Genomic DNA, 16,511 nt, shown 5'->3' on the forward strand with positions numbered 1-16,511 from the left:
TCGACGAAAATTCAACGCGAAGCGACACGCAACGGAGAAAATTTCAACATGGGATAGGTTAATATATTTTTTTCGTGCATAATCGGTTATCCGAAATAGCGTTTATTTTTTCCGGAAATCCCCAGTTCCCCAATTGATTCGGATAATCGACGCTCTACTGTATTAATTTGTGACCAAATTAATTATTATAATATGCATCAAAAAGGCTTATCTTGCAATTAAAAATTTGAATCGACAATAATATAAATAAATTTTTCGTGGGTGATTTTTGTCCGTGATATGTTGGCCCCGGTTACCAAATTAGTGCCATTGGAGAAGAGCAGCGGTAGTATAATAAGTACTAACTAACTTCTACAATTGTTATATGTACTTCATTTTATTCTTCCAGCTTACCGTAAAGCTGAAAGTAGAAGAAAGCAAATGAAAAAAACTTTTTTTTATCGGGTTTAGCAATTTAAAAAAAATAAAAGAATAATTTTATATCCTTCTTTGAAGGTTCGGATAAGTGGAAAGAACTTCATCCTTCTTGTAACGGTACGAGACAATCGCCAATCGATCTGTTCAAAGCTAAAATCGAAAATATGGCACAATACGAAGTGATCAAATTTAACGATTACGATACCGTCGTTAAAAATGCCAAAGTCAAAACCAATGGAATTTCAGGTAAAAATATCTCCTATTTGTTTTAATAGTACGAATTAAATATCAATTTCATTTAATTTGATACGTTTTTAGTTCAATTAACAATCGAAAATCCGATACAAAGCATTTCCATTAGAGGCTTAAACGACGACAAGTATAAATTTCAAAAAATCATCTTTCACTGGCCATCCCAGCACGCTTTTTCTGCAACTTATTCTCCCTTGGAGGTTGGTCTGCTAATATCTATTGTAAAATATTAACCGTATAAACGAAAATATAAATGTCTATCGAATTTTAATTTAATTTATTCTGTATCAGATGCAAATCGTTCACTACAATACTCGATACGAGGAAGAAGATGAAGCCATAACTGAAAAAGACGGTTTGGCAATCTTGGCATTTCTCTTTCGGGTAAATTTCATAGCCTTAATTAATTTACATAAGAAAATGACAAACATTCACTTAATTATTTAAAACTAATGTATATAACAAGCACGAAATCAAGGAATGTACTGTATTAGATCATCATTCCGTCCTTTTATCTAACTGCAATCGTTTCATTAAATTCTTATAGAATCTGTAAATATAGTTCAACTTTACGACTTAAATTGGTTTGTTCATCGTTCGATCTATACAATTTATGTAGTTAAATTATTAAGAGAATTTATTCGATTATAACTTTCACCTTCTTTCCAGATTTCCAACGAAGAAAATCTTATATTGAGACCAATTACCGATGCTCTAGACTACATTATGAAGGAAAACACATCGAAGACCATTCGTAATTTTTTATTGCCTTACGATAGAGATATCGCTTCAACGGATTATTATAGATATTGGGGATCTTTGACTTCTTCCCCTTGTTACCAATCCGCACCGTGGACAATATTTAAGGAGAGACTAACAATTAGCCAATCGCAGGTAAATTAAAACATTTAAAAATTTTTAAAGCAAATATTCTCACACGCATTTCATTTTAAAGCTTGAAAAATTCCACCGACTGAAAAAGAAAACCGGAGCTAGTTCAGTAAATAACTCCCAATTGGTAGAACTCACAAACGGAAAAATTGTACAGTTTTATTCGATAAAGCCAGAGGATGACGATGACACTTCAGAGGAAGATCACAAGAAGAAGAAACCTGTCAAAATCAAACCTATATTCATACCTAAATTCAAAGTTAAGAGATCTAAAGGAGGGCGAAGCAGCAGAAGAGGCAGAGGTCGCAATAACGGTGTTTCTACCGAAACTCCAAAAGTGACACTGTTATTATTAATAGTAGTATGGGGTGGTGCCTACGACTATTTGGTCATCTAGAACTTTGTAACGTTGATAAAAATCAAACGCAAGACAATTATGAAATCCTAAGAGGATTTGCTGCTTTATCCAGTTAAAACCATAGAAACAGATCCATTAGAAAAGTATCTTCGTCTCTCGAAAGGTATTAAAATGCCGTTCTTTCAGAAATTAGCCGCTTTTCTGTGGAAAATACTCTAATTTCTGTTATGTACTGTACAGTACAACTTAATTATATTCTCTTATACTTGAGGTACACAATGATTTTATATATTCTTTTTCATTTATATCTTTTAAAAAACTTAACTTATATATGACATAGGCCTTATGTGAATACAAACTGTGTAATTTATTATTTACAGTAAAACCTGCTAATGTAATAGGTGACCACTTTGAGCTTGTCCCTTCAGTGGTCACATTAGCAGGTTTCACTGTATATGAATCGTATACTATGTATATGATAAGAACAGGTATAAAGTATTGATATATGGTATTTTTCTTATGGTTTTGTTAGGAAACACTATTAAAATGTATAATTTTTGGCGAAATTTATTACATATTATCGTTAAGCCAGGAAATTAGACTAGTGAATAAATTTATCACTTAAAATATCAAGCATTCATAAAATTTTTTAATTATATACGAATTTCAAATGCTGTATATGCATTAACAGAAAAATATGATAAAGCGAGAAAATTGTCAGGAAGAAAATTGAAATTTTAACACATTTTACATTAAACATAATGTAATTTTTATGTAATATGATTGTTACTAGCTCAGATGCACTTTTATAAGTGTTAAATATAATTCGAAATTAAATCATCACGTGTGAACGAATATAAATGCATATAGACTAAAAAATGATAATTATTTTTTTATGCATTCTATTATCTATAATCTCAGTTTATTTTAATTGTAACGTTCAATCGACAACCATTTCTACGCATTATATATTGAAATAAATCATGTTGAAAATATCAGTGAATGAGTTTTATTACATTTTCAACTACTTAATATTTTGTCCATGAGCACGTAATTTTGAATAGCTTGCTTCAATAACTGTAAATAGATGCAGTTCTTTTCATTATCACCAGTGCATGAATTAGAAAAAGTATGAAAACAAGATTATGAATAATTCGTTAATAAAGCCCAATAATTCGTTATTCTGTGTTATTAAGTAATAATTTTCATAAATTACATAAGTGAAGTTACTTAAAATGTATTTAAAACATTACTTTCCAGTGGCATGAGCATAGGCTCATGCCACTGGAAAGTAATGTTTTAATTGAAAAGTTTTTAAAAATTCCTAATGTTAATTCCTTAAATTATTACATACAAGTAAATAAAGAGAATAATTTCTAGAAATTTAAAATAGTCTTTCTATTGTTAGTGTTATTCTTTATACTTTGCAAGGAGGGTGAAAACATTGGCTATTATTTAATTTGGCATGAAAAACACACAGTCTACTGTAATTTCTTATGCATATTATGCATAAAAGTACAAAAGCAGTACGTGGAAAATGACGTAAACCAAAATTTCTCTTCGTATAAGTAAGTCGACATAGGACTATTGAAATCACATAAACACGAATTTTTCATACTAAAATTATTTTTGTTCGATAAATTATTATTTAAAAACTTCTTTTAAATATAACAACTACACTTTTCATATTTTTATTTGTATTTTCGCAGCGTATTTGTAAATACTAATATTATATTGATATAAAATATTTATCTATGGTTTATTTCATATTTATATATTCAGTTTGGCAATTGTAATTATCTAAATTTCCTTTATTATATTAAAATAAAAGAAAATGATCTCTGCTGCAAGCAAAAAACATGTATATAATTATTACATTATATTATATTCTGCTGTGCTTCGAGTGATAAAACATTGAATACTTTGAAGAAAATCCATTATTTATCGCCATCATAATCGAAATACATATTTTTTCCACTTTTTTTAAATAAAAGAAAGGCAAAATTTAAATTCTCAGAAGCGAGAATGTGTCAAAATTATAATTTTAAGTTTTAAGCGAAAGAAAATGAAAATAAAAATTATGAATTTTGATTCTGTCTTGAACACATTCTAGAATTTCTGAATTAAAAAAATTGAATTAAATCTCCCCATTCCCTCTTTCTTTAACCAACCTAAATTTAATAGCATCAATCCCCGTAATAAATAGAAAACCTGTCTGCAGAATTTCAGAAATTTTCGACAAAAAGCACAGGAGTTATTAAGCTTTAAACAGAGTAAACAAAGAACGGAAATTTTTATGTACAGTACATCTGATAGTTAAAATAAAATTGAGATTTTTTAAAAACTTTACATGTAATTTAATACAAACTGAATTTTATTACATATCTTGTACAATTAATGTAACTGTTGTATTAATTAAATATGAAATACGTTTACAATACGTTTCCAATTTGCATTTTATAACAACAAAAGATCGCTATCAGAAACGAAATTTACGGATTAAATAATAAAATCTTGAAAGTATTCAATTATAAATAAATAAAAAGATGTAATTTCTAGTTGAATGAATAAATGTATTAAAAACATTATCAAGTTCAAATAATAAAGTTATGAAACATTTGAATAAAAAATGAATAAGTTCGATGATATTAAAACATGAAGAATAATCATTGGATAGTTAAAACTGCTGGTGGAATAAACCTCGACTTTTCTTAGAAACCTTCCAGTTAATGGTCTGATATTACCCCAAGCATTTGTAGAAAGGTTAAATTTCGTCATTGATAATTTTCGAAATTTACTAATCTGTAAGATAAAAACTAATTTTATGCACAATTTCGAAACCTATTTTTATATTAACAGCTGTGCAAATTAATCCAAACAGTTCTTTATTATTATTTTTAACACTAAAATTTCTAAATCATGTTCATTACACTAAACTATATTCCTACTCGTAACAGCTTCTATTAGTAAAAAATTTCTTAATCTTTAAACTAATTTACCTATTTTTTTTATTAGTTTTCTGTATATAAAACATACTTATTACTATTTATAATTAACTTTTTCATTTTGTTGGCATTATCAGTTGGCTAAAGGCCATTGTAAACGTGTCTTAAAGGACACGAATGCACGAAGTAGGCTGTTTTATAAAATCCATATAATTATTAGCCGATTGCTGCTGTAAGGGAATGTTAGGGGATGTTTGATGATCTTATTTAATTAAGATCAACAAATTGAATTTAAATAGAAATATGCCCCTTACATGGAAATATACTTGGCCCATTTGACTACAGTATCCTAACTGCATTCCAGCATATCTTTGGAGATTTAAGCAAATTTTAACCAAGAGCAACTCAAGGAACTTTCTCAATACTGCAGAGAAATTTAATGGACCTTCTTTATCCTTTCGCCAACCTGAACCTACAAGTGTTGTTCAAGCAATGGGTTTCAATTACCCCCAAGTTGCAAAATTTTACAATTTGCTGCAAGAACTATAGGCTATAAAACATAACATTTGGACCCACAAAAATATTTAACATGGATGGAACTGGAATCAGCGCAGTACCCGGCAAATTCCCAAACGTAATTTCTGAAAAAAAGCAAAAACTGTTAAAGTCATATTTGCAATCAAAAATATGAAGAACTACCATCAGAAAAATGGATAAAATGTAAAGAATGGTGGCATGAAGAATGTACTGGCTATGAAGAATCAGGAGTATGTAATCTTTGTTAATATAAAAATATAAGATATAATAATACAATCACATGGGTACCCTTTCTAATGCGTACTCTTATCCCGCTATTGAAGAAAGAGTACACAAAAAAAAAAGGTTATAATAATTACTGTTTTTGTGTATGTCTCATATACATACTACAGTAATTAGATAAATAAAACACCCATAAAAGCCAAATGTGTGTAGTATTGTTTTGTAGAGAGTTTAAGAATACTGATAAATGTGAGTGCATTAATTCAAAATCTAAAAACCACGTACTCTTGCCCCATATTCCCTTATTTGTTATCGTAAAATCCAATGAAACAATCGGCCGCATTCACAACGAAGAATCGACAGTTAAAGTTAAAAGTTCATCACTAAAAAGTTAATTCTTACTCGTTAGTTGTGAGTACGACCGTATGTTTTTAAGTAAGATGTTTAAAAACAGTATTCCAAATCACTTCTAATATTCGACTTAGAATTTTCTTTTAATTTGAAAGATAAAAGGAAAAAAAATCACGAAATAAAATAGAGATTAAATATGATATTTTAGACTGTTGGGGAGATTATCAGCACCGAGCTCCGAAAAGTCTCATAAGTGTACTAAAGTCGTTCGGAAGTTAATAAGCGAAGAAAAACATATCTGATATTTCTCTCTTCTGAAAGTCCGCAGCTTCTCAAAACGAATCCAGCAAATAGCACGCAACAAAAAAATTCCACAAAAGTAGCAGCGTTATACTTACTTTAATTCTCGGTACAATGAACTAGCAAAAGACTAAACTACATTATTCACTGTATGAGAGTTCACTATATACATAAAGAATAATTTGGACAACAAAATTGTTCGCTATATCAAGAGTCTACTGAGTATATTATAATTATTATCATCTAATATTATTTTTTAGTAATAAATATATTTCCTATTATTATTATTATACAAAAACTATTCACGAAAAATGGCTTCAGTTAATTTGCACAGCATTACAAATATCTATTTTTTTAGTTAACGTAAGGTACCTGAAAGTCGCTTATATGATGCAAATCTCGATAAATCCACCAGGATACTCCCGACGTACAAGGAGGTATTGTCAAGCTACCGTCGTATCTAATAAAATCGAGAGAGGAGGGTAGCATATCGCGTAATTTCATGGCATACTTTAATCTAGCTTCTTGATTAACATACGTAATCTCGTCTAATGTTTCGATAATAGAAGTTAGATGTTTATTTTCTTTAGTGGAAGCCTTAATTGATAAGTAACGAATTCGTAAATAAAAAACAGTATATATGAATTTAAAAAAACAGAAGAAACCACCTCATATAATACTGCAAGAATAGCGATATTGGATCCATTCACTTTAGCTACATCATAACTTTCAAATCTGTTGTCGTAATGAATTAATTGCATCTGAATAATAAAGAATTATAGAAAATAAATTTTTTCTCATTAATTACTACTGTGTTTTCTAATTTAGTTATTTTTTTGGAATACCTCTAAAGCAAAATGTTCTCCATCAAAGACATGTTCTGTACCTTTACTGTTTGTATCTCCCCAATGAAATCTTATTTCTTCGAAATTAAATGTTACCTTAAAATGGGTTTCGAAGGTAATTGATGGCTTGATATCTTTAATATGCAATGTTACTATGCGACAATTAAAATTTATTATATGAGAAATTTTCTTATAATTATTGTTTATTATAAATGTATATTTTATAAGCGTACAATAAGAATTATTTAAAAGGATGCTTACCAGTAGAACCAACATTTTTCATAATTCCATGAGTCACGTAGTTTTCGTAATGGTTATAAGTTAATGGTGAAGTTTTTCTTCTAAGTATTGTTTTTATACCTTTTTTAAAAATATCAATAGGTGATTGATCTCCTCTTCCACAAGCAGGATAATATTTCTTCCAGTGTTTTGGACCTATATTGTTAGAACACATTATCAGTGTTTCATGAACATTTGAACGTAACACGAGAGAAAGAGCGATACCGTATACTCTTATTCAATCTATATATATATATATTAATATAACAGATTTTATTAAGAACATTTGTTAACCCAAAAACACGTAAAAAATCCCTACAAAATTCTGTGCCCGCGTCTATTTTGCATTGTAACTCGGTATTACATAAACCAAAAATTTTGAAACTTGGCAGGTTTATTTCTATGTATTCTACGTTTATGCTATTAAATTTTGATAATTAAAAGTTAAGGGAATGGGGAGATAGAGGGGCAGTCATTTGTCATATCCAGAGTAGGCAACGAAAAGTTTACTCGTTACTTGCATTTGAAAATTAAAAATAAAAAAAAATTCATCTGTACCCTCAAAATTAAGCCTTTTATCCTTATTCGTGTGCGTGTAAAATCGATCAAGAGCCCTTAAATATCACGTGGCAATCCTAGACATAATGATGTGGCTACAGGAAAACGAAAAGAAAACATTTTTGTCATTCTAAATATTGGAAATTAAAGCAATTTCCAATAATTAGAATTACAAGTGAAAATATACAGTACTGTATAGTACCTGTTAGGCCTTCATAAGACCAATTGTCTTGTACAGCTTCTAATTCAATACCTGTATTTGCAAGAAAAGCATTAAAAATTAGAAGTAATAAAACATTAATATTTCATTTTGATAAAAGAGAATCAATTATAATGTATTACTTATTATTAAATTAATTAAGAAATAAGTTACAAAAGCGGCCATTTTGTTTGTAATAAAAAAAACCTAAAGTGATCACGTGATCGGATTATTAACTATGATTTATAATCATTAAAAATTGTATATTTTCTCGTAAAAATTTATTAATTTTTAAATTATGTAATAAAAGCGGAAGGAATTCTATAGTAGTAATTACTTTAACAAATTAACTTTTGAAAATTTTAAATAAATTTAGGTTTAATTCAACGAGATTAAGAACAATTATTATTGAGAATTTAATGTAGAAAGTGAATAAATATATTTCATTTAAAATAAAATGTATTATTAGATAAATTTAAAACTTATTAAATACTTTTATAAATATATTTAATCGACCATCTTAAATTTATATCCCAGATGGCGTTTTGAAAGATTTTAAAGCCATAGATATCAATTGCTAACCTATTAATGTAAACTGGACACGAAATAAAAACTGATTATTTAATAAACAAACAAACTATACTTCAATTAATAAATTATTTTTTAAAGAAATATTAAATAGTTTATCTCTGAGAAAAGAAGCCGAGAAATATAATATGTCTGGCTGTCCAGAAGAATCTCTCGGAGATGACAAGAGGAATAACAAATTACAGCCACATTTGTGATATCCTTATTTCGATAATCCGAAAACAATTTATCTACCGTTGTTGATCCAAAATTGAAGCGGGTTGGAATCTGGAATCTCGTTAGATCATTCGATATACTGTACTGTCTAAAAACAGTGGCGAGGTAGCGGCCGACGTTTTCAAAGCGAAAACGTGGGCAGTAACCTCGATAGTAATCGCGTCCTCTGTTGAATCATTTTAATTTGGTGAATGTCTACTTTTTCTTAAGAAAGTCCAGCAACGAGTTGCTTAACTTTCCCGGAAACATTGGTGGCGCCATCTATTATAATATTTTGTTTTAAAAACTTGTTATATTTTTAACTATTATAAAATAGCAAAAGACTTAATTTTGAGGGTAGGAATGGGTTTTATAAAAAAAATTGTAAATGTTAATAACGAGTAAAATCGCCGTAATAAATATTGTTTGAAATATTAAAGAAAAAACATTAAGCGCGTTTGTACACGTTATCATAAAGACAATTTCGAAAAATAACGAACACCATAAATTACGTAAATTAAAATATAAATATTGAACTTAACGTTGCCAAAGTGTGGCCAACCCGTTGGTCAGGCACGAACCCACGACCGGTATTCAGTGGTCTTATCTGTTCGGCCATTGGTGGGCCCTTTAGTGGCGCATTCAGGATTTAATCTCGGGGAGGCTGAGTTGAACGGATGAAAAATTTTAATGCGAATTCAATAAAATTCATTAGGTGATTATAAAAATTTTTTAAAGAATGAAATCCAGTTTTGTTTTTAGAAAGCTCTTTAATTACTTTCAGTCGTGGTCACACAGATGCGCCGTTGCTTATCTTTATACTTTAAAAGCGATAGATTATCGGAATTTATTGGCTCCCGGCGTGAAAGCGTGTTAAAATATCAGAGTTTGAGATGGTAAGTTACTTTTACAACGAACATTTAAATAATAATGGATTAACTTTTATTTTGGTTTACGCGATCGATCGAGGAAGAGTGGCGTCATGTGTTTATCTCCACAAAGTATCATACGTCATGCCCTCGCCACACCTAAATACATTCGATTCGTCGACGATGTCAGCAACACACTTCTCGTTCAGGTTTTAAATTAGCGGTTCATAACATTAAATGCGTGACTGATGCTCGACTTATTTATAGCTTTCTTCCTCCTCTTCCTTTCGAGGGGTGAGTAATTATTTACCAAATTTACTCGATTTTAGTTTTTTCTTCCACTTTTCGTATTATTTATTATCTCTTCTTTTTAAAAACAACAAAATTATAAGATTTAATTAATATCAGTTTCACTATTTGATTGCTTAAATGCTTGTCAGGAGAGAAAATACCTCTTTACGACTAAAAATAGATACAACACTGCTCTACTACTACGAATTCTCCCATCCAACTCGTCCTTGAAGTTCTGTGTGATCGATATGTTCATTACGTACGAATAAAAACAATTTTTAACAAACAAACAAATGAAAAAATACAATTTAAAAACTAAAATATGGAGAAATGATCAATGAGATCATCTCAAAAACCTAATCCTTTTCGGATTGTTCCCACCAGTGACCGAGTGAATAAAACCCCCGAATACCGGTGATTGGTTTGCGGGTTCGAACCCGACAAACGGGCCGAACACCGGGAGTTTGCCGGGTTTCTTCGCGTGTCTAACACTTAAATAAGAGAGATTTCCATTGAAAGTCCACACGAGGGGCATCCTCACTTGGCAGATGGCCAAAATGCATGCGCCCATTAATTCAATCCAATTTCTTTCCAATTCATTCTTTTCAAGGAAGTTTTTATTTGTTAGAATTATTTAAAATGGAAAGTTATATACAATCAAACATGTCTACAGTTACAACTTCGAGAATAAAATGCTTTAGCTGAGACTTTAGAAAACAAGTGATTTTTATAGAGAAAACTAAAATTTAAAAAAATCAAATGCAGTTTGNCGGCTTCTACTGTACTATTTTAGATGCAATTTTTTGTTTTTATATGCGTGTTAGTAGGGTATGCCATGGTAATGCACACTAAGAAGGGATTTTTCAAAATTCTCCCGCGGTGGAAAGAGGGGGAGGATTAAGTCTTAACCGGAAGAACGGCTTCTACTGTACTATTTAGATGCGATTTTTTGTTTTTATATGCGTTTTAGTAGGGTATGACATGGTAATGCACACTAAGAAGGGATTTTTCGAAATTCCCCCGCGGTGGAAAGAGGGGGAGGATTAAGTCTTAACCGGAAGAACGGCTTCTACTGTTCTATTTTAAATGCGATTTTTTGTTTCTGGTGGTAATAACTTAATTTCCAAATGTACGATATTTACATATTACGATTTTTTAATTAAATGTTCGAACCGTTTTAAAATTCGAATTTGTTACTGCATATTTGTTCGATTATAGAATTATTGCAAACGTTCTAGAAAATTGGTCAGATTGAAAACATTCGATTGAATTAGAAGATTCTCAGTAATAAGGGGTATGTTTAACGCAATAATTTTATACATTTGGATTGTTATAAATTACATCATAACTATGGTTGTTGAAATAATAAATATAAATGGTGTTATGACGTCCCACACCATTCGAAAAATGTTAAACGTTTTAGTTGGGTACGCCATGGCAATGCACACTAAGAAGGGATTTTTCGAAATTCCCCAGCGGGGGGGAGAGTGAGAGCATTTAAGGCTTAACAGGAAGAATGGCTTCTACTGTACTATTTCACACGCGATTTTTTGTTACGATTAGTCTTCATTAAGTACTTAGGTGTATTAAATTATAACATTTCAGACATTGTTATAAATATTTTTATATATTTCGATTTTTTAACCAAATGTTCGAACCTTTTTAGATTCGAATTTGTTATTGCGTATCGGTTCGATTATAGAACGATTGTAAACGTTCCAGAAAATTGATCAAATTGAAAATTGTTTGTTTGATTCTCGGCAATTCTCATCATTCTCGGCGGTAGGTGTTATATAACAATTACTATGGTTGTTGAAATACTGAATATAAATGGGGTTTGCTTGCAAAACCTCCGCGGGCGAAGTCGCGGGCAACAGCTAGTTTTAAACATATTTTTAAGAGTCTAAACAAAAATGTCGAAACTTCACAGCTGTTAACGGTCGAAATTAACATTTACATGATCCGATGTATCGATTTTATTACAGGCTTTTTGTCAAAAAATATCATGGATCATGAGACAGCAACTTGAAACTATAAGATCCAAGAATCAGAAAAGATGGTTGGATCTTAATGCAGTTTTATACTTATGCTCCTCACGTTTAGGAATTTCAATGCAGCTATGAGTATTTAATGCTTCTATAAACAGTTATATAAACTTTATATGTCTTTCAAATATCTGAACTGGCTCAATAAGTATTTCGGAATATTCGATTAAAGTAACCAATCAGCATTACATTTCGTTGTAGCGTGAATTTGGTTTTTACTTTAATACCATTCATTTTAGATTCATAGGAAGAGATAATAAACATGTAATAAATGTCCGAAATTTCTGAGATCTTTAATTCTTTCAATGTAAGCTCTCACTACAGTTTAAAATTGGCAATACATTGTTAATACAGTAATTTGTGCTTTCTTAAATAGAACTTCTAGTAATGTCAGTGCCTCTATCATTTATAGAAATGCATGACTCAAGCTTAGATATAATACATAAATAAAACCGTTTCTTATTAAGTTCATTAATAAGAAAAGATTTTAATTTAATAATGTAATAATTGTAATAATATTGTATAAGTATAATTATTCCAATTCAAAAATTTTCCCCCGAAAGGAGTTAGATAGTTGACGGCACGACTCTCTTGCTAACGGGAAAAGCATGATGTACAGGGGCAAGCCACTACTAATTTGAGGTGGAGAGCATATATTTTTAAATTAAATAAATTAAAAATACGATAAAAATTGCAGTCAGGCATTGTGACCATGTCACAATAAATAATTGTTTTCTTTTATATTTCTAGTCCAATTAGAAATCCGACAAGATACAGGTTTACCGAGATTTACAGGAGGTGGTTTAATAGGCGTATACAAATTTTTGAAAATCATCTTTCATTGGGGACACACAAATGAAGTCGGTTCCGAGCACGCTTTCTCCGGTCGTTATTCTCCTTTAGAAGTAAGTTTCTTTAATCTAAGCGATAGAAACAGATATGATTAAGCTAACCTAATCTTTCATCTCTGCCGTAGATGCAGTTGATCCATTACAACACTCAATATGAACCAGAAGAGGCTGCAACTAAACCGGACGGTTTGGCAGTTTTATCGGTACTATTCAGAGTAAGTTATAATTAAATTTATTTGCTGTATATTCTAAATATATTATAATACGAGTACAAACAAAAAGTCCAAAATTGTTTCAAACTTTCCTTTAGATTTCTTCAGTAGATAATATAAAATTAAGACCTATTCTCCGCAGCATGCATAAAATTATCGAAGCAAATTCTTCGACGGAAATTCCGAATTTATTTTATCTGATCAATCTTCTACCCTCCACTTCTAAGGATTATTATAGATATATGGGATCTCTGACTTCGCCTCCGTGTCACGAATCTGTACATTGGACAGTATTTAAAGACAGAGTGCCGATTAGTGAACGTCAGGTATTTAAAATGATACTTTTTTTTAGCAAATTAAAAACTGATAATTTCATATTTTCGTTTATTTTCAAAGCTGGAAAGATTTCGACAGTTGAAAAAGAGTTCCGGATATAATTTGGTTAATAATTTTCGACCGGTGGAACCAATAAACGGAAGAATAGTGATGTTTTTCAAAGAACCTAATGATTACAGGGATCGGAACGCTTTCGTCATAACAGATGATGACGATGATGATGACGACGACGACATCGACATAGACATCGATTTGAAAATCAAGAATAAAGATAAACATAAAAACAAGTACAAAGATAAAGATAAAAAGTACAAAGACAAAAGCAAGAATAAGTATAAAAAACATAAAGGAGCCACCACCATTCCAATCCCGACCACTTTTCTAATTTTAACGGCAGTTCTGGTCAGTACAAATCTCGTTTAATTTTGTACTTCATAATTCTCAGAATCATGAAGCGTGCATTTGTTTGCCATTGCCTTCAAATAATGGTTAAATGTCATCGTTTTATTTAGCATTTAGCTAAGAGAGAAACTTTGTTACTGAAATCCGCTTTAAATTACGATGGCGTTTAACTAAATTTATATAATGCGAAAATATGAAAATAAGAAGCCTTTCCCAGTTGGCAATTTCATTGTTCTGACATAATACCATTAATGTGATTCAATAGTTTAGAGTATATGAAAAAACTATACTTTTCGATGTCGTCGTTTAAATTGTTTAAAAATTTTATGCAAATTTTTATGATGTGGATCCATTTTCAGAAACTTAAAATCATTTTTCAGTCTCAAGTGATACGATACTGTAATTATATAGATTTTCAGTCTATATGTAGGACCATAAAGATGTAGGTCAACTGGCGTTAATAGAAATATATAGGAAGTCTTACAAGTGTGTTAAAGGTCAGATGGAATAAACTGTACGCTTGTAAGCTTTGCTACGTAAGTATAATGATGCTCACATTTTGCTAAATTTATTTTACCTGATCTAACAGCGACTTGTTTACAGTAGACCCCCTATAACACTGTAGATAATTCCGTATTATATTAATCCATGTTGTACGAGTCACTTAGATTTTAAAAATACGTGAGCCGTTCACAGCCCGGCACACGTATTTGTAAAATCTAAGTGACTCGTACAACATGGATTCATATAATACGGAATTATCTACAGTGTTATAGGGGTCTACTGTATATGCTTTATACATTTACGGGTACAGGATATTGACCACAATATAAAAGCTAACTAAACACATACGTTGCTAATAGAAAATTGTAGACGGGAAGATATCTATTGTCAACGAGACGACTAATCATAGTCGACTTGCTGATGCAGGTTGTGAATCACTCGTCCAAAATTTCAAAACACCAAAACACTTCCAAAATATGAAAGTTTGAGTGTCGACACGACGCACCACTAATGGAAAATTCCACGAAGTACTGGGAATATTTCAGTGTTCTCCACAGAACGTTTTTTTAGGGCTGGTAAACTTCGTGAGAAGTACTGTACGTACTATACTGTAAACATACAACTATGATTGTTTCATATTCTTCGAGTGTAATTCGATCCTAATTTTCAACCTATGTTTACCAGACCACATTCAAAATCTACACAAATATGCGCTATTTCCAACAGATCAATTAACATCTCTACGTGAACACATCTAAAATTGATAAAAATTCCCAAATAAGTGACACAGTAAAAGAAGTCAAATCAGACCAACAAAGATCAAATGAAATCAGATGAAAACACCTCCGGTCCCATCCATTTCGGATAAAGGATCCTTAACCTATAATAAAAAATAAACACAAAGGAAATCTAGACTGAATGAATTGATAAAATAAGGCAACGTGCGGGAGATCGATTGATTGATGGATAAAACCATCGAACTTATCCACCAATCAATCGAAGCCTGACAATCAATAAACGATTTCGTTTCATATTAAATTAACATCGTTGAATGCCAATGCGATTTACTTCATTTTATCCAAACTTGTTCCATCGAAGCAATTAATACAATGTGATGGAGTTATAGCAAACTCAACGTGTTAGATCATGCTTTTTCTAGCAGTAGTCAAAAATTACAAATACATATTTCTTATTTTAACTTTTTATCTAGGTTTTTATATTTGAATGAAGTAGTCCATTTATCTATTTATTACTCACTCAACTGAAATTAGAATCATTTCATGAGGCTGGAATTTTCGATATTCCTTATCAATACCGGTAGACAAAGTTCTTTCGTGTCTTACGTACACACCTAAGAATAATTTTAAGATTATCTATTACTATTATATGTTTATACAATAAGGCAAATATGTATATAAGATATAAAAACAAAAACAGCGTGTCTGCTGGCTAATTGATAACATTAGATTACGTTCAACATGTATCTACTACATTACATAAAATTCATTTATTTTTCTATACTATTTCATTTCACTTAAAAAGTTTCCTGAATATGGATCCCGACTATAATTAGAGACGTGTTATATAAGCATATTTTTATATAAAGTGTACAAATTTTTCAAAAGAAATTTTTTCTATAATTTATCATCTCTTCAATAGTAAAAAGAACAAATAAATAAATGTTCATACAAAGTAAAATTTACTTTCTATAAAGCAAATTTAATGAGGCAGCATCTGTTCTAATCCTTAAGCATCAAATAAGATGGAAATATTAAAATACTCTGCCATTCGAAAATTTATTTCAACTAATGCAAGAAGAAATACATACATACAGTATTTTCAATTTTTTCGAGAAATACAATTCAGGAACCATTTTATCAATTTGAACCTCCCACATTCATTGTTGCTATTTTATACGAAGATGTTTGTAAATTTAACTGCCTTTTTATACATTTTAATTTCATAAATAGTATTACATCAGTCGACTTATGTAATCGATCCTCAATTATGACTGTACAGTAGTATAATAGAATATGGGATTGTTAGAATTGATGTCAATATAGA

The 16,511-nt window shown here is 30.4% G+C and overlaps 3 protein-coding genes across 3 annotated transcripts; 2 read left to right on the forward strand and 1 right to left on the reverse strand.

Annotated features, from left to right (window-relative positions):
- The first annotated feature begins 564 nt into the window (after window positions 1-564).
- On the forward strand, window positions 565-2,622 carry LOC111612771 (carbonic anhydrase 2-like). Its single transcript, XM_023354023.1, has 5 exons — window positions 565-663; window positions 736-869; window positions 961-1,053; window positions 1,339-1,563; window positions 1,625-2,622. Exons 1-5 carry the CDS (start codon window positions 582-584, stop codon window positions 1,955-1,957), a joined length of 867 nt encoding a protein of 288 aa, XP_023209791.1. The 5' UTR covers window positions 565-581; the 3' UTR covers window positions 1,958-2,622.
- Window positions 2,623-4,472: 1,850 nt separating this feature from the next.
- On the reverse strand, window positions 4,473-8,347 carry LOC111612769 (carbonic anhydrase 1-like). Its single transcript, XM_023354020.1, has 7 exons — window positions 8,298-8,347; window positions 8,158-8,208; window positions 7,380-7,553; window positions 7,119-7,270; window positions 6,942-7,034; window positions 6,646-6,870; window positions 4,473-4,720 (listed from the first exon to the last, which is right to left on the reverse strand). The coding sequence occupies exons 1-7, from the start codon at window positions 8,338-8,340 to the stop codon at window positions 4,526-4,528; spliced, it is 933 nt and encodes a 310-aa protein (XP_023209788.1). The 5' UTR covers window positions 8,341-8,347; the 3' UTR covers window positions 4,473-4,525.
- A 3,869-nt stretch (window positions 8,348-12,216) lies between these two features.
- LOC111612773 (carbonic anhydrase-like) lies at window positions 12,217-14,594 on the forward strand. The gene is made up of 5 exons (XM_023354025.1): window positions 12,217-12,220; window positions 12,893-13,047; window positions 13,119-13,208; window positions 13,304-13,531; window positions 13,602-14,594. The coding sequence occupies exons 1-5, from the start codon at window positions 12,217-12,219 to the stop codon at window positions 13,962-13,964; spliced, it is 840 nt and encodes a 279-aa protein (XP_023209793.1). The 3' UTR covers window positions 13,965-14,594.
- Window positions 14,595-16,511: the final 1,917 nt, after the last annotated feature.

This window comes from Centruroides sculpturatus, unplaced genomic scaffold, assembly GCF_000671375.1.
Source record: "Centruroides sculpturatus isolate CEXI.00-Female unplaced genomic scaffold, Cexi_2.0 scaffold1814, whole genome shotgun sequence".
Lineage (NCBI taxonomy): Eukaryota > Metazoa > Arthropoda > Arachnida > Scorpiones > Buthidae > Centruroides > Centruroides sculpturatus.

Bases quoted from the DNA above. Each gene is read 5' to 3' on its own strand.
- LOC111612771 (XM_023354023.1), top strand. From the start codon at position 582: ATGGCACAATACGAAGTGATCAAATTTAACGATTACGATACCGTCGTT. The intron at 664-735 runs GTAAAAATATCT...ATACGTTTTTAG, and splicing joins CAAAACCAATGGAATTTCAG to TTCAATTAACAATCGAAAAT. The intron at 1,054-1,338 runs GTAAATTTCATA...CCTTCTTTCCAG, and splicing joins TCTTGGCATTTCTCTTTCGG to ATTTCCAACGAAGAAAATCT.
- LOC111612769 (XM_023354020.1), bottom strand. From the start codon at position 8,340: ATGGCCGCTTTTGTAACTTATTTCTTAATTAATTTAATAATAA. The intron at 7,554-8,157 runs GTACTATACAGT...CTAACAATATAG, and splicing joins GTCTTATGAAGGCCTAACAG to GTCCAAAACACTGGAAGAAA. The intron at 7,035-7,118 runs GTATTCCAAAAA...TTTATTATTCAG, and splicing joins GAGAACATTTTGCTTTAGAG to ATGCAATTAATTCATTACGA.
- LOC111612773 (XM_023354025.1), top strand. The intron at 13,048-13,118 runs GTAAGTTTCTTT...TCTCTGCCGTAG, and splicing joins GTCGTTATTCTCCTTTAGAA to ATGCAGTTGATCCATTACAA. The intron at 13,209-13,303 runs GTAAGTTATAAT...ACTTTCCTTTAG, and splicing joins TTTTATCGGTACTATTCAGA to ATTTCTTCAGTAGATAATAT.